The sequence below is a fragment of the Ciconia boyciana genome, chromosome 4 (assembly GCF_034638445.1).
Source record: "Ciconia boyciana chromosome 4, ASM3463844v1, whole genome shotgun sequence".
Lineage (NCBI taxonomy): Eukaryota > Metazoa > Chordata > Aves > Ciconiiformes > Ciconiidae > Ciconia > Ciconia boyciana.
Genome location: NC_132937.1, coordinates 79762642 through 79786636, shown reverse-complemented (window position 1 = coordinate 79786636; position 23995 = coordinate 79762642). Strand labels below are relative to the sequence as shown.

The 23995-nt window shown below is 39.6% G+C and overlaps 1 protein-coding gene across 1 annotated transcript; it reads left to right on the top strand.

The window, feature by feature from the left end:
- The first annotated feature begins 1130 nt into the window (after positions 1-1130).
- On the top strand, positions 1131-22828 carry NREP (neuronal regeneration related protein). Its single transcript, XM_072860293.1, has 5 exons — positions 1131-1250; positions 1355-1402; positions 2839-2901; positions 17110-17187; positions 21147-22828. Exons 3-5 carry the CDS (start codon positions 2899-2901, stop codon positions 21270-21272), a joined length of 207 nt encoding a protein of 68 aa, XP_072716394.1. The 5' UTR covers positions 1131-1250; positions 1355-1402; positions 2839-2898; the 3' UTR covers positions 21273-22828.
- Positions 22829-23995: the final 1167 nt, after the last annotated feature.

Genomic DNA, 23995 nt, shown 5'->3' with positions numbered 1-23995 from the left:
TACACGTGGGCCGGGGAGGCTACCCTTGCAGTGCTTGCGTGCGCCTGCACTGCGGGACGAGCCCGTGCTCCGTCGGCGCTGTGTCACCGCTCATGTCCCCACAGGCGATGCCTGAGCCAGTCCTGCTGCGGGGCCCCGCTGCACCTGCGGGGCCGCGGCCGCCGGCCGCTCTCCCCTCACGCCGTCCCGCGGGGGTCCCGCGCTCTCTCCCGGGTCCCGCTGCGCTCCTCCGCGCCCGGAGGAGCGCGCTTCCCCGGCTGGCTCGGCGGCCCGCCGCCCTCCCGCCGCGCACCGGCCCCGCGAGCTGCCGGCGCTCCCGCGGAGCGCACCTCGGCGGGGGAGGGGGGGGGGTGGAGGGGGGCGAGCACCGTGCGGTCCCCTCCGCGCCTGCCCTCGCCGCCGGGGGCCGGTCCCTGCCGCGGCCCCCGCCTGCCTGTGTCACGGCGCGGCGCCCCCTCCTCCCCGCCCACCATTTTCTTCCCTCCCAGACAGGCGCAGGCGAGGCGAAGCGGCGGGCGGGCGCCTGCCTCCGTCTCCCTCCCCTTCTCCTCAGATGCCCTTTGCTGCCGCTGCAGGGTTATTATTACAGTATGTGCCTGCGCCCGCCCCCCCCCCCCGCGCCGCTCCGCGCCACTCCGCGCCGCTGGCCGGGCGCCGCCGCTGTGCAGCGCCTTGGCCCCGGTCCGTGCCGGGCCGCCGCCCAGGCCCGCGCCGCGCTGCTACGAGGGGGGCGCCGGGCCCCGCGCGCGCGGGGCGGCGCGGGGACACCAACGGCCGCGCGCCAACGGCTAACGGCTAACGGCTTCCCGCCCGCCCCGCCGCTCCCCTCAGCGCCGCAGGCGGTGGCGGCTCCGCGCCTCGGGGGAGGCCGCCACCGCCCCTCCGCCCCCGGCACTGCCCGGCGGAGCGCGGCCGGCGGCGGCGCGGTCGCTGCCTTGGCTCCCAGACAGCGGGGGGACGTGGGGCTGCGGATTATTGCAGACTAAGCAGTCTGGCGCTGCAGCAGCGGGCGGGGGGAGGCGGGCGGGAGCGGGCGGGCAGGCAGGGGGAGTGTGTATGTGTAAGGAGGGGACGGGAGGGGTTGGGGGGGGAGCTGGCAGCCAGCCAGCTACCATCAGAATTAGCTCATTGTTCAATATAACCAGCACTGGCAACCAAAACCCAGCCTGAGAGAGAGGGGGAGAGAGAGACTTTCCCCCAGCCACCCCCACCCCTTTTTCTTTTTTCTCCAAGGCTGCACTTTGGAAGAGGTGCAGCCATTCTTCCCCACACCCCCTACCCTCTCTCCACTCCCCCAACTATAAATTCCCTTCTGTAGCATGCTGCCCTTTTTTAATCCACATTTGTGTTTCAGATCATGTAGAAAGGACAGAAAGTGAGCAGGGAGCGGGGGCTTTTGTCTGTAAGTATATGCAATTCCAATCCACAGAATTTTATTTTTTTAATTATCCTCTCTCTCTCTCTCTCTCTCTCTCTCTCTCTCCATTTCCTTTTGTCCTTAGCTGGACTTTGCTGCAGCTTGCCTTTCCCCCTCTCGGTGCACATTTCCAAACAGGCTTTCTTAAAGAAGATGAGAAAACGTGCAGTATATGTATTTAACTCTTTGTCTTTATGCTTTAAGGCTGGATTTCTAGGCTGGGGATTTTTCTGCACACATGCAAGGGGAGATGAGAAGTGGTTTTCTAAAACTGTTTCCTTTTTTTTCGCTTTTGCACCCCACAAACACCAAAATGCATTTTTGAACCGAATGCACTTAGCTTTTTCAGCATGCATGCAAGGCGCTAGGATTGGTTTTTCGTCTCTTTTCTTCTCCCTTGTAAAACGAATCTCCCTCTTCTCCGCCCTGACACTGGATTCCTCTCAGGCTGCTGGGGTTTATTTTTAGAAAGCAGTCATTCTTGCAACAGCTTTCTGCATTTTTGCATGTGCAGCAGTTAAATTTTGGGTGGTTCTTTTGAGAAAAAAAAAACAAACCAAACCCACACGTATTTTGGTGGACATTTAGAGATGTGCTTTCTTTCAAACGTGTGTGTGTACATTTATAGATATATGAGTTTGCAGTTTTAAATCCAGTATGTGTGTGTGTTTGTGTGTAAACATATGACTCATACCCAATTACATTTCATACATACACACTGTAGGTAAGAAATATATAATCAATAGAAGAGAACTTTAATTTTTTTCAATATATGAAAACTGATAAAGGAGGTATGTTACAAATTCAGTCAATTAAGAGAGTGGTAATTTAAGGTACCATTTAAGTGAGGTAGGACCTACTCTTTTTTTTTTTCCTCCCTATTTAAAATAGGGGCGTGTGTGGAATAGAGAGAGAGAGAAAACTGGAGGTTATGTAATGCAGTGCCATTTCCAAAAATACCTACTCTCTGGGCCATTACATTGTGAAAGCCTGACACTGTTATACTTGTTTCTTGATTGCAAAAAACCACACTTTGCAGTGTGCTTGGGAACAATGGACCGCCTTTACAGTAAGCATAGGGTGACGGGTTTTTGTCCTCTTGGCTGATTTTTAGGTGTGTTAACCATTAGGTATAGTGCTCTTCAGAGATGTACCAAGTGCTAAGAATAGCATAGGGTTCTGCAAATCCAGGTACCAGGGATTCCTTTGTCCTATATTTAAGTCTACAGACCACTGAAGTGCAGAGAAGCACGATATATAAGCGTACATGTGGTTAGAATAATTTGCATGACTTTAAGCTTAACCACTGAAGCTTATACTCATCTCACCCACTGTTAATGCTGGCAATAAAAAACTATTAAATATTGTGACAGTTGGAATGACTTTTTTTTTCATTTTTAATTTTTTTAAATTGTTTTCAGATTGTTCTCCTTGTGCTACTTGAGAGAAACTGCAATCCCAAGACTTAACAGAATCTAAAAATGGTAAGAATTAGTTGCTTTAGCAAAGAATCAGTGATTTTTTTGTATAAATAGAAACCTTCTTTCCCCATCCCCAATACTCATTTATAAATACAACCTTATAAGTCATACTTTTTGAGGCTATGGGGATTTGCCATACAATGACTGATGTACTGTGAAAACCTCCATATGTTGGATCTTTGATTTTTTTGCATTTTTTGAATAAAAGTCTGAAATCCCTCTTTGTGCAGTAAGGCTTATTTAATTGAAACAAGCAGTGTTTAGGTTACTATGAAAAATACACATCATAACACATGGAGGAATACATGCAGACAAAACAATATGCAATAATTTCGGTCCCACCACCTTCCCCCCAAAAAGAAGAACTAGGTAATTGCACTTAGTAAGTGAAGCAGATTTAATGTTAGTCTGTCAGGGAAGTACATAAGATGCAAAATAAATTATCTGATGATTTGGTAATTTTTTCAGAAGGTTAGCCTTTCTTTGTGATACAAATCTGTTCCAGAAAAAATGGCTAGGCCTCAGCCTACCTGAAGTTACAGGCACTTAGTTGGAATGTATTTACTGAACAATATTCAGCAGTGACCCATTTCCTTCAGTGCTAATTGTTTTTATATTTTTACTCATTAAAGCCCATTTGTTATACTCTGAGATACTACTGCTGACAAATACCTAATTTTAAGGATGAAACATTATATGTCTAAATATTCTTTAAATATGGTATTCTCTGATAAGGACTGTGTGTCTCAGAACCAGCAGGACAAAGAAAATTGTTTTTTACAGAAAAAGTAGATAAAGTAGGCAGAATTAGTTTAAATGCTGTGTAGCATTCTTGATTGAAGATGCAGCTATCACTGAAGCATGTCTGAATACATGTATTGACATAAATGTGATATATTTTGGGTGCTACATGATAATATAATGGTAAAAAATCTGTTAATTTGTATGGGGCAATAACTTGTCCGAAGTAGCATTGCATAGGGTGTACGTTAGTACAGAATATTTTGCAAAGTGTCAAGTTCTCAAGGACATATTAAGATTGGGTTAAATTAATTGTATTAATTATATTATCCTGTCTGGTTCTTTGGGGTTGTTTTGATTTGGGGGAGGAGGGATAATCAAAGATGTTTAAAGCAAGCCAATATGTAATCTCTTATAAAGGCTTTTTTTCTTTTTGGCTCCTTGTTTTATATCATTCCTATCTGCAAAAATAAACTTGCAAATTCTGGAGTTTTAGTCTATTCTGGAACCTACTTTCATCAAAGTGCTTTGCTCATCTGTATATAAATGAATAGTTGGGGGTGGGGAATTAAAAGGGAAATGATTCACTTAAACTGTGAATAGAAATTATGTTAAAATACATTTTGTTCACACAACCGTGGAATATTGGATAAGGCAACTGTTTTCCTACCAACACCAAGGTGACAATCAGCCCACATTTTGAGATGGTGTGCAGGCTGTTATGTGCAATATATGCCTATCTATGGAACAAAAGATTATTTTAAGGTTTGTTAAGCATAAAATAGCCACTGATTTTTACCAGCAGATGGTTCTATAAATCTAGCAAGGTTCCTGTAGTAGTCAATGAAATTAGTTTTGTAAAGCCAGTCTCCAGGCCAGAACATAAAATACAACTTGGAACTATCCAAATGCAGAAAATAAAATGTAGTTACCCACCTGTCTAGTCCTATTGTTTGTTTTGCAGTGTAACATTGAATATCTCATTTGGCTGTTCTTGAAAAGTTTTTTATTTGTTACAAAAAGGCCTAATTCCACTTTTTTGTGACTGCTGATCAGAATTTCAATGTAAGAAAGACTAGGTTTTGCCCCAGCTTGCAAGGTTGCTTAAGATGTGATACCTGGCAGAATCTCTTCCCCTACCACTGCCCTTTTTTTCCCTTTCTTTCACTTTTGGCACAGGAACACTGAATGTAATTTGAAGTCAGACCACTGACATACCTTCCTTGCAGTTGTGGATGCACTTGTCTTTGGCATATGTCTTGTTATTTATTCCAAGTGTCTCCTTAGCCGTTCTAATTTGCAGGAAAAATTCTCCTTTACATATCAACACTTTCTACACCGAAATACATGATTGTAAAAGTGCTTCCTTTGTTTTTAGTATAACAGCATACGCAAAGGCTCTATTCTGATTTCACTGGTCAGTGAAAATTTAGCTGTTAAATTTCACCAGGCTGAACTAAACCATAAAAAATGGGGGAAAATGGCCTGCTTATTCCTTTGCTAAACTGAAAGTTCATTCATTATTTAGTTAAGCTTACAGTAAAATTAAGAGTGACTAGAATAAACTTGTTGAGTGAGAACAAATGAATTCTTGGTTTAATTTCACTGTCTTAGCTTCTTAATTTCTTAATGTTCTTATTCCATAAAATGTTTATCAAACTGCTTACAAGTAAAAGCAAACAATTTAGCAGGTTAGTTTTCAATGCTGCTTCTCCTTTTCCTAGACTTGGAATTATGATTTCCTCATACCTGGTTGATTAGTCTTTCTTAGATCTGTATAATAATCACATCATCAGTAATTTAAAGAGAAAGGCAGAAGAGTGTACTTTCTATTCTTCTTATAATTTTAACTCATGGACATTTTGAGCCATCTTGCACAAGAAGACCTGCCATTTAAGGATCTGTCCTTACTTGTGTATAATATATTTGCTTGAGCGACCCCCTAAAGGAAGAAAGAACCTTTCTTAAACCCTATATTTATTTGCAAGGTATAAAGTCCCGAGGTGATTTTAATTGCTATTTTTATTTGAAATGCCAGAATCTCTGTATACCACCTTCATGGAAAGTGCTGTATGTCATAACGTACAAATTTAGATTTTAGTCCTAATTAAGATTTTAAAAAAAGGGTTCTAACAAAAAAAAAAGAAAAAAAGAAAAAAAAAATTGTTTTAAATATTTATTTGGCCTATGTGATCCAGTCATTGAAATAAAGGATCTTGTCAGGAGAGTGCAAGTAAGGAAGTCTTAAGTCCAGTTTTCTGTGACCTCAGAGAAGACTTTTAGCAAAAACAGGAAAGGCTTTTTTAATGGTAAATGTTTGTTTTCAAAGAAAGAAATCAAACAGGCATTTTAGACACTTGAGAAAGTGGTCTGTTTGTTTGCTTCTAAAGTACTCAGGTGAGTCCTTTTCCCCTGCTTGCATTGCAGTTCATTTCTGGACTTCAAGTTCAGTTCTGAGAGTTTGCAGTGCAGGTTCTAAGGAATTTAAACTAGTAACACTAATAAAAGTGTATATCAGTAAACAGATACCTCCTTAATAATTTAATTTTGACCTACCTGAAAATAAACAAAATATGTTCTAGAGCACCTCATTAATTTACTTCTGACTTACCACGATTAGATGGCTTTCTTCTTAAGCACTAGTGGTGTGGAATCTCTAGGCTAGGTGGTGTACAGTATAGCTGTGTCATCCCAAAGCAAAAAGGCCCTGGAGGGAGGGTATTTGGGCTGAACACTTCCTGTAGCGTATCCTTGCCTGAACTAGATCAGTTTTGAGGTTATTCTGTCATTTGCATTCTCTGCATTTTATAGTCCTACTTGGGGAAAAAAGAGAAAAATGGGTTGATGGCCTTTTGGAGAGAAAAACAGTTGGGGGAATAGCTTTTCTTCATTAAGTCAGACAGAAAGAAATTACAACCTGCATTTGGTTAAAGAGAAAAAAAATCACCATCCCATTTCTTTTTTTGCAGTTCAGAGGGAAATGTATAACGTCATTTAAGTTAGGTGAAGAAATTTATGAGGCAAAGCTTATATTTAAGATTTCATCCCAGTTTAGCCATTGCAAGCCTTTTTCCAGTGAGTTATATGCAGATATCTTTACACATTCTGTAATTTTCTGTGTCTATAAAATGACTTCACCTTAGTTGGAACAACTTCATAACTTTAGGATTATCTGTGGAGAATGGAGGCTGGGATTAGTCTGGCAGAGGCAGCCATTATTTTGAACCTTTTATATGCTCTGAGGTATAAGAGAAATGAGGTATTAGGATGAGACTTCATGTCCAGCCTAATACTAGATACAGACTGGACAAGTGCAGCTCCTGGTCTGGCATGAGAAAACTCCTACTTCTTTGTTGATTATTACCGAGTCTGGCACTGGAACTGGAATCTCCTTTATGGTAGTTCAGAACTGCATAGGAGCTGTACAACTGTATCGGATCCTGTTCTGTTCATGTGTAGCCATGGGCAGAATTTGGTCAAGAGAAGTAATGGAGAGGGATGAAAGCTAAGCACTTTTGGCCATCTGAATGTGTATTTTGTGCTTTTTTATTACGCTTAGGTATTGTGCATGAAGAATACACTGGGTGCAGTTTGCTCAACGCTACTTGATTACTGAAAACTTAGGGAGAATTAAAGCCTTTCCAGCTTACAAAATAAATAAGCAAAAATACAAACTCACTTTTTGCAATACTTTTGCCAAGTCAGCTGTTCAACTGTGCAGAAAAAACACCTTTACTTGATTATGGCTGGAAAAATTTGAGGTGGGGTTTAAAGGAAAGTAATTTTTGTCCAAAGCTATAGATACTGTGGCTATTTCTGCAATACGGTTCATATGCACATTAAAAGACAAAAGCTCTGTATATAGGTGTTTCTACCCAGTCACAAACATACATGCTCTGGGTGCAAAAATTTTGTAACTATGCACCGGCATACTTTATCTGAACAGAACCATGTTGACACATGGAATTGGAGGTTTACGTAATACCTTGTCCAGGACAAAATCTTTACTGAACTTTTTTCACGAAGGCTGAAATCTTGGAAAATCAGAAATAAGAATTAATATACACCTTATAATACTGCAGTCTTGACATTGATTTTTAAGTCTTGGGATCTAAAGCCTTCACCAACAATCTTTTATCTCTTTTTGCATCGGAATACTGCTGCCCCACACCTGAGTTCTGATCCTTGTGCGTATGGCTAAAGAGGGGAGAGGGACTACACTTAATAGCCCTAGAACAACTTCATAAAAATAATTCAGTTAGTACCATTGACTGGGACAGGATATTTTAATAAAAATATTTTTAAATATTTGTATTTTGTTTTTATTTCAAATATTTATTCACCTCATTAAACCATATTGGTGGAGGGTGCAATCTGGAAAGGTGCAAAAACGTTCTTTTCAAATGTTTAATGTAGAATGATACTGTGAATCACTGTGTCAGTGTTACATGAAATTCAATTTAGATGGCTGGTCTGGCAAATTCACGGTAGCACTACTGAATGAATCCCTCTGTAGATGTTCCTGGGAGGGTTCCTGATGTTTCCTTCTGTAAATACTGCATGTAAAAAAAACCCAATCTCAGAACAGGTAGCGTTTTCTCATCCTGCAGGAAGAAATGTTTCTGGATTAATTTTGTTAACACTAACCTTATTGTCTATCTACTAGCGTAGCATACCTGTGTGGGAGTTAAGCTGGAAAAAGTTAAAAGAAATGTGTGTGTTCTCACTAAAGGTGGTATAAGCCTTGGCTTAATATTACATGATCAGAAAGAATTCTTGAATTCTTACAGCACTGGTGTTTAGAAGGCACACATTGGCAGCATAGAGCTACTCAAAAAGACTAAGTTAGAGAGGAACGGAACTTCCTGCTTTGTTTCAGCATGACTATATCTGTGATAAATCTCCATCATGAAAGAGTATGAGTTTAAATAACTCTATTCCTGCTGGCAGAAGAAAATCCTGTGGAAATCTTGGTAAATGTCCTTAGCCTTAATTTCTCAGCTAAGTAATTATGGAAGGCAACATGAACAAAACCCAGAAACAATACTTGGCAGGAAAAGTTCTTTTCCTGTGCGTCTCCTCATTAGATGAGTCCCAGAACCCACGGATATTTTATTACTTTCAACCTATATAACATACATGATACAGTTTTTGGTTTTGTATTTGGAGTGGCATTGTATGACACTAGATGCTGGTAATATGGTGGCTGCAGGTAAAGGTACCGTAATGCTTTGAAGCACCTGTTACAATATCATCAGCTGTGGTCATTCCATCTCTTTTAATGAGGTAAGTACTGGGTGTACAATGTGGTTCTGTCTCTCATTACCAAGAGTACCACTGGGGCTTTTAATACTTGCCTGAAGTATGCTGGTTGGGCAAGAGGTTGGTATCTCATGAGGGGAAAGGCTTTTGTGGCTCGGCTCTGCAGGAAAGCAGTCAGCAGAGGCAGTGAGCTTGCTGCCACTTGGAGAGCAACGTCGCTTGTTGGGATTCTGGTCATCTTTCTGGTATGTGTGAGAAATTTAAACAAAATTAAACAAACAAACAAAGCAGTTTTAGTCCAAAGCAGAGTCTTAGGTCTTCTGTAAGTTACAGTATTCAGGCCATTAATTTAGAAAATTTATAGGAATTAAAAAATGAAACATGCTTTGGGATACAGCTTGGTGTATATGTTTTGTATACCCCAAAATTGGAAGGAGGGAACTGGGAGAGCACACAGGAGAAGCATTACTCTGGGCTTCCCCTACTGGCCACTGTCCTTGCTGGTTTTCCCTTAAGATCAAAACTCGATGGAGCGAGGAGACTGGGCTAAATGGACATTTTGGTCAGCCTGTGACCATGCTGCTTTTCTCCCTCCTCTATTGCTCCAGTGATTTGTCAGCGTTGGGTATGAAACCACTGAAGATCTTAACTGTGCAGCCTTTGGTCCTGAATGTTGCTGCCATGCTGTGTTCACCTAACTGTAACAAGAGACTTGCTTCTGCATCTTGTTCTGCAGTTTTACCATTAGGTGTAGATACAAACAGTTACTAATTACACTTTTCATTACCCTATTACACTTGAAGACCAAATTACAACCTCATATGTAATTGAATGAAAACTCAAATACTATTTTAATTCTGAGGCTTGTTACTGTTTTTTTTTCCTGTGTGTGCATGTTAAGCAAAAGAACAGAAGCTATCATTGTAGTGCAGAGGCAAACGAAGTGGAAAAGGTGCTGCGTTGCACTGGGTCTTGAGTTTAGTTTTCTGGAGGCCTTGTTTGGTTATTTCAATTTCTGTAATGTTTCACAGTTTCAGAGTCCATGCACAGGAATTTGCTGGTGGAATAAAGTAGTTTGCAGCCATTTTATTGGTTAACGGAGCTTTCCATATAATATACATTTGTTTCTTATTATTGTTCTGAAATAATTGCATTTCTTTTGCTTTCAAGGAGTGTGATACTTTGGTAATGAGTGTCTTTGTTCAATTCATGAATTCAGTCGGAAGTTGGATGAGCATTTATGACAACATTCACAATGTACCTCTTGATTTCTTTTTCTCTTACTCTTCTTATGCATGGTAAATATTAACAATGCTTTGCAATAGTTTTTGTATATTAATGAAGAAGAAAAGCAGTATGAAAGCACTTGTAGCACACAAGCTAGATTCATCCTGACTTGTGCAGAAAAGTGCAAATTGATCTCTCTGCCTAAAAATTGCATTATACTCAGGTGGTGTGGGGAGGATTCCTCTCCAGGGAAAAAGAAAGTGTGTTCTATAACTAACCTCTCAATCATGTATGCCAGAAGACAGCTAAAGTTTCTGTTGAGGGTTCTTACCAGCTAAAGAATTTGGCAGGAGTGTGCTGACTATATATACTCAAGCTATATTAGCTTGTGTTTTCCCCCTCCTTAGCACCATGCTCGCTCAGTTTGGGAGGTCAGTAGTCATGTAAGAGACCTCTTGGAAAAATGTGCCTGCTCTGAGTGCTTAGTAGCTACTAGTATCCTTTCCTGCAGCAAGGGGCTCTGCAGCAGTAGAGCCCATTAGGCTTAAAAGCATGTTTTAGTAAATTTTACACAGTCACTCAGATAATTTTCTTACATGTCATGGGATGCTGTAAGCACATATATAAAAGATGCAACGTATGTAGTATGGAAGAGGACAGGAGTGAACTCTTTGAAGAACATAAATGAGCCAAGGTAGGAGACTACATAGAAGCAGACACTCCAGTGTAACCTGTAGAATAGAAGCTTTAAGAACAATGAAAGAACAATGGGTGAAGATAGGTTTATATGAGAAGTTTGGTACTTAAAATCTAGAAAAACTACTTCCAAGGTCACTTCCTTATGTTGTGTATGGAAGGAGCAGATGACATCCTATTCTGTGAAACTGACAGAAATTGAAGAAGTGATGAACAAGGACTGCTAAAAACCCCTAATGAATAAACTTGCTAATTCATGTGCAGCGTGGAGAGGGGGATGCAAGGAACAGCATACTTGTCTCATTTAGGCTTTTTCATCTCTATGTCATTGTGAGTTTGAGTCATCAGATGGGGAGGAATAAAAAGCAGCAGTAATATCTTCCCCATGAAAAGGCAGAGCCAGCAAAGGATGCTGATGCACAGAAGTCAAAGGCAAGTTCAGGTGTGCAGTTGTCCTGCCATGTTCTGCTGATACACTGCCATATATTAATTCTTACTGTAATGGCAGGTAAAGTCTCACTAAAAGGTGGGCCACTTGGAGCAATCCCAGCCAGGAGGAGAACGATCGTAAACTTCTTCATCAGTTCTCTCAAGCCATTTATCTACCTTCACTTCCTGTGTGGAATTAACCAAGTGAAATGGTTGTAAATGATTTTTTTCCCCCATTGATTTTTGAATGTTCATGGCACTGATGTGGAAAGCAGGACTGATAGAAAAACCTGCTGCCCTGACAGTGTACTGAAAACATGAAGGCAGGTTATTGGGCATAACTGTCGCTGTACCTCTACCAGAGGCTCAGACTTGTGATGCAGAGCCACGCAAAAGAAGCGATCAAGTTCACAAAATTGGCAGGCCTCACAGCTGCTAAACCGCATGTTCACGGTATTTTTAAATAATCAAGCTAAGGTAATTAAGTTGCATTTTAACTTGGGCAAGTCATGGTTTCTGATGTTTCAATAGGGAAAGCTTCCTCACTAAGACGTTTCAGCGTCAGCCTATCACAACAGCAGCCTCCCATTTGATCGTGAGTACAGCTTCTTAAATATAACAAAGGTTCATCAAAACTTCACTGATTCTTTGAAATAAGGACCAAAGATGAGCACTCTTGATGTTGCCCTCTCATTCCCCTCTCCAGAAGATTCAGAAGACGAAGCTGATTGATAGCAGACTGCCACCCAACTAAACTCTTGAGAAGCAGCAACCATTCGGCTGACAGTTGCTGTATGTTTTAAATCCTGTGCACTAGGTTTGGAACATGGTGGACATTAATATAATATGCTTTCATAATGTTCCCCTCACAGTGTTAAAAATAAACTACTGCAGATGGGAGTATTAGTTTACCACTTGCGCTGAAGTAAATGCATTGAACCTGGCACAAGCTTTCCTTCCAGTTTTGTTTAAAACTAATCAGTTTTTTTAACAGAATGATTTATTTGGTGTTCAAGCAGTAGTACAGGAAGATTTTCAGTGAAAGGGCTGTTTATGCATCTGGATTGTGATGGTGGGCTGTTCGTTACAAAGAGAACTTTTTACTGCAGTGGGAGGCACTTGGGGGATTGAGAAGCACATGGTAGAATGTGCTGGGAAAAGCCATTACAGCACAAACCAGCTGGTAACTGAGAAACTTAAGAAACTGCAAAGTTATAACTGTTTCAACTTAGCAGGCAACTATGTTATAATTTTCTTTTTGCAAAAGAAAATGCATCAGGGCTCAGTTTGGAAAGAAAGTCTGCTAGACCCTTTCAGTGATGCTGAGACCAGCTGGAAAGGAAATAATCTACCAGGAAATAATCTCTAGGAGCATTAATACCATTGATTTGTGTCATTGCAACACAGAGCAATGGTGATGAAAAATCCCTGAACTACTTTAAAGAAATACAAGTACAGAAATGAGGAGCAGCGTTCCTTTCCGGGTACGCGTCCCATCCCCAGGAGAGCATGGAAGGAGGATGGCCGCTCTCCATTCTGGATTAGGCACGACAGAAACACAGGGCCCTCAGTCTTCACAACTGCACAAGCAAGGTTTTAGTGCTGTGGGGGGGAAGAGCATGCCCCTTTCATTCCTTCTCTTCAACACATACCTCCATCATTTTACTCCCGTTCCTCAGCACATGGCCATCTGTGTCTGCTGTTAGACTGCTAATCCATATAGTAAATCTCTTTTTTCTTCTTTTTTTCCCTCTTTTTTCCCTCTCCTAGGTAGGCTAATGCACAATTACTAGAGATGGTTGCCTTTTATTTGGAATTAGGAATTTCTAGACTACTTGTCATAATTTCCTTTTTGTTTTCATTTTTCCCCCCATAGAACTGGTTTCTGTGATGAAGTTATCTGAAACTTCTCAAAGGTGGTTGCTGATGTACTCAGAGCAGTTGGTCATCTTCATTAAGCTTTGTAGTTTGGAAATTCAGAGTGTAGTTGAATTCAACGCCTGTAAGTCTTGAATGAGACTTGATGAATGTGAATTCAGTTGTGGTCCACATGAAAAGAAAAAAAAAGATAGTAGAAGTAACTCTGGGGGCTTTGTTTTTTGTTTCTTAACTATAAAAGCCTTGGGAATGCTTAACAGGAGTGTGCTCATTTTACTAAGTTTAGCATGTCTTAAATCTTTTTTTTTTCCCTCTTGATGGATATACCTGAATATTTGAAAGATGCTCTTAGTGTTTAGGAATGAAGAGTGGGTAGCAAGAAATTAATTTTAGCATTTTGATGTGACTGATACAGTAGATTTAGTCCAGCTCTGTTAAAATTATTTTATGTATGTTTTAAACTGGGCAAAATTTTGTGCTCCCCTACTATTGCTCTTAAAGAGGACATGGCTTAAAATGGAAGAATAAGCATTAGAGTTTTGAAATGCTGGTTAAACAGAGCCTTTGCAATAGCAAAAAATAAGTTTCTCGGTTTGTTGAACAGAGGAGAAAAGACAAGTCTACTCTATAAATCCTTCTGGTTTAAAAAAAAAAAAGTAGCAGTAAGTAGTTCCAGAGCCTGGATGCTGTAAGAGCCAGTAAATAGACTGGGCATTTATTTTCCTCCACCTTTGCTTTTTCTGATTTTTGATCTTAATTTTTATTATTTGTATATTTTCAAGACAATGGAGGCTAAGGAATTGAAAACATATTCCTCATAGCTCATAATTGCCTATCTGAAGTTGGCCTCGATGTTTCAGCCAGGATTGCTTGTTGTTGCAGAGCACTCTCAGACAGCACTTCCCAGATCAGTGGGTTTCTTTCCTCCTGACTTCTCAAAGTGGGAGTGAATGGTTTTGTGTGTCGCATGTTCTGCCAGGAGGGCAGGCTTCCAAGGGTAATAGCGCTGTTAGTCAGATGTTTAGGGGTGATCCACTGTGATAATTTATGGATGAAGTTTACTAGCTTAATTTTTTTCCTAGTGATTATCAAATACAGAGGCTACCAATTTGAGTCAGCGTACAGCTTTTACACATTGTATAGACTTGCAGTAACTTTAGTTTTCAGTCCATCCTAAAGTTCAGTAATTCTGTTCTGTATCCTGATACTTTGGTTTTTTAAGCCAAGCCTGTACTTGCATAATCGTTGCACAGGAAGTACTAAGAAATGAAAATACGGTGTGTATCAATGGAAGCATTTATCTAGAAGTGTTTGCTTCATGCTAACAGCTGGAATGTTGTAAGCCTTACATCCTACTCTGTAATGGAGCATCGCTTTGCACTTTTTCTCTCTCTATAGCTCATCTTGCAACATTAATATCAGTTGTTTTGAGCTGCTGTAATTAACTAAAAGTTCTCACTGTGTTTTTCTAACACTATAGTTATCAGTATATTTGAACATCTAAGAGGTTTCTGCATTTTCTAAAGCATGTAGCATGGCAACATGTCCTTTTTTTCTTTTTTCTTCCTTTTTTTTTTTTTTCCTGGTGGATTGTAGTAAGTCCTGAGTGGACTTTTCTACACTGGTATCTTTTTTCCATTCCAGAATCTTCCTCCACTTAGCCAGGATCCAAACCACGATTCCCCGGCCTTTCAGCATTGCTCACAAGGCAGATACTTAAAGTCCTTTGGCTGCCCATTCAGGACTTTTTACAGTTATAGCAGAACAGTTACTGCATGTGGAGTAGGTCCACGTGATTATTATCTACCAATATTGGCCACAGTAGTTGTTTTTTAAGAGATACTAAGAAAATAGGACATTGCTGAATTTTTTTCTCCACAGAAAATTACTGTGAAAGATAGCTGGGCGGTTGTGTAGGGTTTTTTGGTGGTGGTGGGTTTTGGTGGGTTTTTGGTTTGTTTGTTTGTTTTTTTAAACCTGGAGCATAGTTGTGAGTATATCTTACAATTTACACCTTTTTCCTCCTGCTCCATTCCCAGAATCCACCCTCACACTGCAGTATCTCTAAGTTCTTATGAATTTAAGTTGAGTGTCCTTTCTTTGTCATTTAAGTGCAGGTGCTTATTTTATTCCTATTAAAATATTAATAGGGGTGACAAGGCCTATAGGCTAACCTGAATACATCTCAGACTCCATGGAAAATGTAGAAGCTCATATTCATCATAATGAGTAATACTGTATTCTGATGCTTATTCCTTCCTCCTATAGGAAAATACACATTTTTGTATACTTTGCTGCTTTCAGCACATATGTCCTGTTGTAGAGCTGAACTGCTATCTGTTTCCCAAAGAATGTGACTACGCAATAAAATGAAGGCATAGTTGCAGAATGGGTAATCAGTTATTATAAATAGCAACAGGATAGCTCAGGGGTTACTTGTTATCTTTCATTCAGGTGTCTCAAATATCCAATGTGAACATTAGCTGATGAATTCACAGAGTGCCCTGTGCTGTGTTTTAGTTATTCTATGTCAGCCATACCCAGAGATCTTAACTGACTTGTCTGAGATCATATGGTAATCTAAAATACGAAATAAAATCTGATGCTTTAATCAGTACAAAGCACTGTGGTTTGTACTGTGGAAAATCATGGGAGAGTGTTTTCAGCACAGGCACTGCCTTAGGCTCTGTGTTTTAAATTTCCCTGTTTCCTACTTCATAGTAGAATTCAGGATTTTCTCTTGGAAAGATGATTCAAGTAATCTTCTGGTAATTTCTCCAAGCTACATGTAGTCCAGTTGTGACAACTAATATTCAACATGCAATTCCAATAAATGAAAACATTCCTCAGGTTTCAGTACAAATACAATAGTAAGCAGGTGAGTAAAGCCCGTCCACCAGGAATTTAAGTGACAAGGCAAGTTTTGTTTCCCAAAGTTCAAACAAGTTTGAGTGGTGTAATTTATAATGTTCATCTCAAAACAATGACATTTTTACATTCAGGCATTGTGCAGAAAGAGTTCAATTCACAAAACCCAAAAGGCTCAGGAGGCAGACCCAGCAGGAAAATAAATTTAAGATCTTCAGCATTGTATGCAACTTGTACCTGGCCACTTCAGTGTTTGATGAGAGCGAGATGAAGAAATGCTCTGATCTTCATCCTGAAGTTGAGGAACTGAAGAACAGGACGTTTCCAGCTCAGATTCACCATAACTGAGGTGTATTAGCCTGGCATTTATTCACTCTAGCTTCCCACGGTAGTCAGTGGCCGGCTTTGGATCTTGCCCATTTTCCACAGGAAAATTTTCCTATAGCAGTTATAGGCCAGTACCTTAACCATTAAGTCCTGCTGCCAGTTATTTTATTATATGTCTTTTATAATGTGTTGGAATTCCTTTAAAATCTAAAATAGAGGGTGCTAACACAGAATTACAGCTGTGTCAATGATCTTAGAAAGTAATAAGTTCTAGTTCACAGTTCATTGTGAAAGGATAATCAAAGGTGTGTTGCCCTTGTCTCCTGCCATCATCAGCAAAGGTAATCTTCATTAAATAGTCTTTCGCCAGTGAATTCTGGCAGAAGAGAATGGCATGTGGTCTCACAATATCCTCAGTGAGTTTATTAGTGCAGACTAATAAATGTATAAGTCTAAATAAATGTATAATTCTGTATAAGGAATTCTTGTACAGAATTTCTTAAAGATATTTTTAAAAAATCCATCTTATGCTCTTTTTAAAAAGCCTGTTGAATGCAGATTGCCATAAACAATATAGTTGAAATAGTCTAGGGACAGCTCTTGTTGTCATGGGTACTCAAAAATATGTACTGAGCATAAAATGCAGCTAGGTCTCTGGGCCAAGCTCAACTAACATTAGATTCTCTGTTTTAGTAATGCGGTCTGTCACATGAACAGCATTTGATTGCATTTAATGAATCTCTCTTTGTTAGTAAGAAATTGTATATATTTATGTCGCTACAGGTTTATCAACCAAGGTTAACGATTTGGGTAAGCCAGAAAATCTTACCACCCAGCCGAGGGGATGGGGGATTTCCAAAGGTAAAGTTATTTATGTAATTTCTTTCATCTAATAAACAGTTTACTAAGATGAAAGTTTTCTGGAAAAAAAAACACATTGAAAGTTCAATGGATTCTATTTTATGACTGCTTCAAGAGAGTAGCCAGCTCTCATGATTTCATCACGAGTCTCATGGTATTCTGTTTTTCTTAAAGCCTTGGCTCCTTGAGCCAGGCAGTTAAGTAAGGATTTCAGCTTTCATTTTCAAATTATGTTTTTAGCTTTCAGGCTTGCAGAAAATATGGACTCTTGCTGGCTACATACCAGAAAGAAAACATACTAATTTTCAAGAACTCATATTTCTTAAGCCTGTCTTATGATTTTACAAGCTTGACATCTGAGTTTTGAATGCTTGATTTTGGCAATTCTCTCTTAGCAATACAGATGAAAAAGTCAATGATAATGCAGGAGGAGGAAGGAGGTGGTGTTGTTTTTCTTTTTCTTTGTTACATTTTCTGCTTTTGCTTTACCTGGCTTGAGTAACAAGCATACAAAGCATGGCAGTTTTCATTTGAGCTTGACAAGAAGTACCCCAACATAAATGCAGAAGATGTGGCTTGTCAGACAAGATTCGTAAGATTTTGTTCTATTACCATTGCTGGTTTCATAAATGTGAAACTGGATATGAAATTTGAGTAGGAAAATAAAACAGTTACTCAGAACCACAGAATGTACATGTTTTATTTTCATATTCTCTTTCATTACTGACTCAAAATCAAAGGTAGGTAAGTAAAGGAGAGAGCACATGGAAAATTGTTTTGATTGAGTTCCAATTATTATCTAGACTCCAGCTCCCTGTTAACAAAACTCTGCTATTCCATCTGGATAACACTATATTTTCCACACTTTTTCTTTATAAAGGAACTTCTAAAATTTATAGCTGGGATATTTGCAGTCTGCTATTTGCAGACTTATGTGCTAGCATGCCAATCTTTAAATTAACATATATGGCAATACTGCCATTCTTAACATTCTAAGTATTTCAGAAGTTCAGCTGAGTAGGTTGATAGCAATGCCAGATTACGATGAATGTGCTATATATGGTTATACTTATATGACATTAATTTGCTAATTTTATGAATCAGGTGTGTTAAGTAGATGGTTTTTATCCAAAATTTTAAGTTAGCAGCTTTTAGTAAATTGCCATTCATCATTAAACAAAGTTGCTCCTGAAATACAGGAATGAAGCTGTCAACTATGTGTAGCATAGTTAGTAACAATGCTGCATTATCTTGGATTTATGAGTAGCCATGTTTTTATGCTGTGCATAGCTTAATTTATCAAACTAGTTTATCAACTAGTCAAAAAATATTATAATTTTTTTCCTTTAAAGTGATTTGATACCTGCTTTTTAAATATGATGCATTTCTTCTAGTCTTTATATAATTCTTCAAAAGATATTTGGCATATGCTTACAAGGATCAGTTTTTAGAACCAGCTCCAATTGTTATTTCACAGTTGATCTTCAAAAGTAACTTGAGTATTAGCTGCACACAATCCAGCTTCCAGCAGAGTATCAGCCTTAATAGAAACTGGGTGTCTTTGGAATCCAATTTTTTTCATCTGTCTTATCAAATGAATCAGGGTAAATGGCTGAAGAAGACTGCTCAGTCCTTCAGCTCAACAGTTGTATGTACTCAATGCTAAACAGCTTGAACTACTGAAAGAATAAAGTAAAATTAATAGATTTTTTCAAACTCTTATTTCAGATAAAGGTGCTTTTTTTTGTTTTCATGCAACCAACAAATATAAAAGGATGCATTTCTTAAAGAGAATTTATTTCCAGACCTAGAAGGGTCATATGGGACTTTTTATCTTATGATTGTATGGCAGAATTTCAGGACTGAGATTGTTTTCACAGCTGAAAAGGAACTGCCCAACACAATGCTTTTGGAAATTTGCCCAGACCTTTGGTCTGTGTGGTGTGCCTGTTTGCATATGTAAGTTTCTAGTTTTCTTCTCATATCCTGTAATGATACACAAGTAGCAAATTTAGTCAACAAAAAACCAAAAATATTATCACGAGGATGGAATTTTCTAGAGTCCTCTGAGGAAACATGTTTGTGCAGTCACTAAAACTTAAATGTTATTTTTTTCATTCTGAAATTGTCTCTTGCAAAATCCCCAGCTTGGCTCTAGCAAAGGCAAGGTATGTTTCTACTCCTACTTCTTCCCCTGGCTTGCAGAGCCATTCTGCATATGTGCTGATGGAAGCCTGCTCAGTTTCTCCATTTCTGATGCCCCGAAGGGAGAGGGCACCATTTCCACTTAGGAAAGGATTTTACTCTGTGTTCAGCCTGAAAACTGCTCCTGGCTGTGTGCAGTGCAGAACCCTGGGTGAGTTCATCTGCCGCAAAGCAGAATTTATCCTGTGATAAAGACATTGAGAAAACCATGGGGTGGCTTTATTCCCAGCACAAGTAAATGTAGCAAATACAGACATTTCAGTGAAAATTACGGCTCTGAAGAGCCAGGAAAGGAAAATTGCTGAAAATTGCATTTTCTTCGTAGTTGTGGACTGCTGTGTGTTTAATTCCTAATTCAGAAATTTACAACTCTCACATCAGAAAAATTGAACTTGGAGAAGATAACTTCAGTTTCTTAAACAAACTAAAAGCAATCTGCTTATATGACAAACATGTCGTAAGCAATAAAAGCAATAAAACACCTTCACAATTCTGATTTCTTAAACACAAAACCCACAGATTTTTTCCATAACTTACAATATATTACTAGTTAAAATTCTTTTTGTTTAAGATCCCATAGTGACATAGCATCAGCAAAGTACTTTAAGCATGTGCTTAGCCTTTAGGCTTCCTACTGAGTCCTAAACCGAAACATATATTTAAATGCTTTGCTCAATAGGCATAGAATTCAGCCAGTGAATGGTTAAGTATGGTTAACAAAAACCTATCTGAGGCAGCTGGCTGACAGCACACCATCTCTGTACTTGTCCAGAGACAAATAATAGACTATACACTACAGTGCCTTTAGAGTGCTCTTTTCAATGAAGTACTGTAGAAAAGTAATTTAATAGTGTACGTTAGCTGCTTAAGCTGTAAGGTGTTTATAAGGTGAGACACCTAAGCTGTAAAAGGTTCTCTTAACAATAAGATGATCTTTCATATTTAAGATGCACTTTTATGTTAGAGGCCAAGTGGAACCATAAAATGGAGCTTAGGGTTTAAAAAAAGCAAGAAAACAAATTAATTTATTGGTAGATAATACCATTAACATTAGTTTCTTGGTTACCCAAGTTGGTACTGAGTTATATTTTCAAAGGGGCTTGGTGCCATCTGTTGATTTGTGGCCATGAGTTTTGCATTCACAATGCTGAGGCATTGTGCCTCCTGTGCTTCACGTGTTCAAAACAGGTAATTGCTCATTGTTGGCCATATTTGTATGCCAGAACTACGGCACACAAAGCACCTGCAGGTGCAGTTTTAGGTCTGAGCTGTCCCAGCTATTATGAAGGGCACAGAAATTGCTTGGCTTGGCAAGAGAGAAAAATAATTTTGAGGAGCAGTGTAAGGATGTGTAGCTGGCGGTGAGCTGCAGAAAGGGTTGTCACTCCATAGCTTCTTCCCCTGTAACTTTGCTGGGATGGTTGGGGTCTCCCCAGCTGCAACAAACGTCCAAATTCCCCAGTGCAGCAGTGGAGGATGGTCCTTGGCTCAACTCTTTTGCATTTTGGCTACTGGGGCACACTAATTCATCCCCAATTGAAGAGTTTTCCTCAGATGCCGCAAGGCTTGCCTGGTGTTTAAGTGATCCTTTGCTCTGCAGCATTAGTATTTACAGTTGATTAAGCCATGTTTAGTAGATGTTTACTTCTGAACTAAAGGTAGGGAACTATGGAAACCTCAGGACAGGAGATGGGAGGACCCCACTGAAGAGACTTCACCAAAGCACAGCTAATAATGTTTTCTCCTCTCTGCAGGGAAGTCTCCCCATCTCGAAGGAAGTAAATCGCAAGAAGAAAAGTGAGACGGAGGGGGCATGCCCGGATCCAGTGAATGGCTATGGACACCATTTCACCAAGATCAATTACCTCTACTCTTTTTAATCATAATTTCTCCATTTGTATTACATATGGTGTATGGGTTTGATGAGGTCATGGTGTCATATATCGGGAATTGTTTCTGTGTAAATCATCAAGTGTAAGAAGAAACTATGGGACTCTGAGCCTTGCTTTAGAGAATAACAGTGGACAAACGTGTACCATAAAAAATAGTTTTTAACATTCTGATTCAAGCGAAAGCTCTCAGAATTTCACACTGTGAATCCATGTTTACAAACATTACAGGTGGGCCCTCAGGCCTGGTTCTACCACAGCAATGTCTTCCACTACTCAAACTCCACTGCTCACACGCAACCGGTAAACTGCTCTCTCCATTTCCACCATCCCAAACTGCTTCTTGCAGAGGCTGAGAGTCCCCCTTTTTTTTCATTTAGATGTAACAAGCCTAGTAGTTTATTTTCATCGATTGTCTGTATATCTCTATATTTTATCCATGTACTCTTTTGATGTATAGAAGTAGTATGAAACTCATGGTTTCCTTGTGGTAAGTGATCGTGATGCTGCCACGGGATTTGAGACACTGATGAATGGTGCTATTTTGGACTTTAAATATGCTCCTTGGCAAGGTAGCTCTGATGGAGTTATTTTTTATTTCCATGTTCTGAGAAGGTGTTGGTACTTTGTTTTTCTGAATGTTGTTCTTTAGACTGGACTGACTCGTTTACTTGTGTCTTCAGTGTGGCTTTCTTATTCAGTGCTGTAGGTGAGTAACTACTTATAGTGTACAAGTGAGGAACTGATTCCCTATCAGGGTCCACTCACAAACATGCAGTTATAGTGGGAGCAATCACAAAACTGTAATTTACGTAAAATCTCCTTTCTGACTCCTATCCACCTAATGGAGAAAGACAAGCAATAATTTTCCACCAACCTCTCAAGATATCTTTTGATTTTTGTCTTTTTTTTTTTTAGTCTTTTTTTAAAGAAGGGACAAGTTTTAATGTCCTCTTCAAATCCATAAAATAGGGGATATACTAAGAAAAACACAGCAAATTTCTGGGAGGAGAAGTCCTAAAGGGGAAAGAGTACATTTCCACGGTACCGTCAACATGTGGACTTTACATTTTTGTTCTTGCTCCCAGACTACTATCAATACAAAACAACACAAAACACAAAACTAAACAGTATCATCTACTCATGGAGTGTTGTTGTGTTAGACACAGTCTGAAAGCCCACCTTAATTTTTTATATAACTCTGTCTTTTAGCTCTTCCTTTTACAGGGCAGGCCTTGTTCTGAACTGTTTTAGCTTCTGACTGTTAAATACCAATGCATGCACTGCACTTCCTAGATTTCTTTCCTTTCCCCACCTTCTGTATCCCTTTTCTTGTACATTTTATTTTCCAATAGATTAGATATGTCTACTGTGCTGTATATAGAGCAAGAAGTAATATTCAGCAGTTGTGGCATTTATGTATAGTTGCAGTTGTGTACTGCTGAAAACGCAGGCTTTTGTAACAATGTGATCTTTAATAATGCACTACAAGTACCCAATGTATTTTAGCTATTTTAGTAGGATTTGTTCAATAAATATGCAAGCTCTAAGGGTAGCTGTGATGTTGCTCTTTCCTTATTACAATAAGGGGTGGGCTCCTTTTCCGTTTGTTTGCACCTGTTCTTTACGTGACTTCTGAGGGTTTTTTTGGGAATATCTGCTGAAGTAAAAGGTGATTCATTTTGTTGTCTGCTAAACAATAGCTATTAAGATAACCTAAATACCAGACCTGGATCTGGGACATGAGAGCTGCTGGACAATGGTAGTCATGGACTTTGCATTCAAGGCTGCTGAGTGGCTGGGTCAGACATGACACTCGATGCCATTTTTAGTAATCCCAGCAGGAGACTGTGGGGCTGTGCATGGCAAGCACAATGTATTTCATTTTCCACCTCTGATAAACTGAATGAAAAGGCCATTTTCCTAGCATGTGTAATTTAGTTTAAGAGAATGTTGATACAGTCCTCTCTTTAAAAACAGTTTTATTGGGGGAAAAAGTAATATCCGCATTTGTAAGGTTTAGAACATATATGGGTTTCATTTTAGCATAGAAAACAGATAAAGCAGCATTTTTTAAAAAAACACACGCAGTGATCTACCAGTTAATACCAAATGTAGGTCTGCCCCTGAAATTTTCCAGTCATGAGACCAAGCAAGTGCAATTCCGTATGCCCTGTCTATCCCACTGAGTTAATTTACACAGGGACTGAGTTGGGTTTGATGACTTCAGCTGTATCACAGAAAACTGACCACGCACACATGGCACCTGATTGAAACGGCCACTGATCTCACCGTGGGAAACACAACAGATGGCAGTGTATTTGGGCTAGAGCTAGTTCTCTGGTTAGAAAGCAGTTTTATCTATCAGTAGTATATGTATATACATATAGACATAAATATACACATCTGTATACATACGTAAATGATGAGAAACAGTTAATAGAATTAGAGCAATGATTAATTGATTTTATTTTTTTAACCTGTGGTCCCCTGGCTTTGGGAAGGAAGTGAACCATTTCTAAAATAGACATGAAAGGTGATTAAAAGGCCTTTAAATCCCAGTCCTGTTTTTAGTAATATTTAAATTTGCTACACAAGAAAAGCTGTTAAAGCTGAAAAATTTAAAAGGGTTCCATACTCATTTGGAACTTGCAGCTGCTGAAATAATTGCTTGACCTTGGCACTGGTTTTTAATCTTCACAGAAACATGCCCC

What these genes read in the sequence shown, in the direction of transcription:
- NREP (XM_072860293.1), top strand. An exon ending in GGGATGGGGGATTTCCAAAG is followed by an intron (nt 17,188 to 21,146) that starts GTAAAGTTATTT and finishes TCCTCTCTGCAG; the next exon opens with GGAAGTCTCCCCATCTCGAA.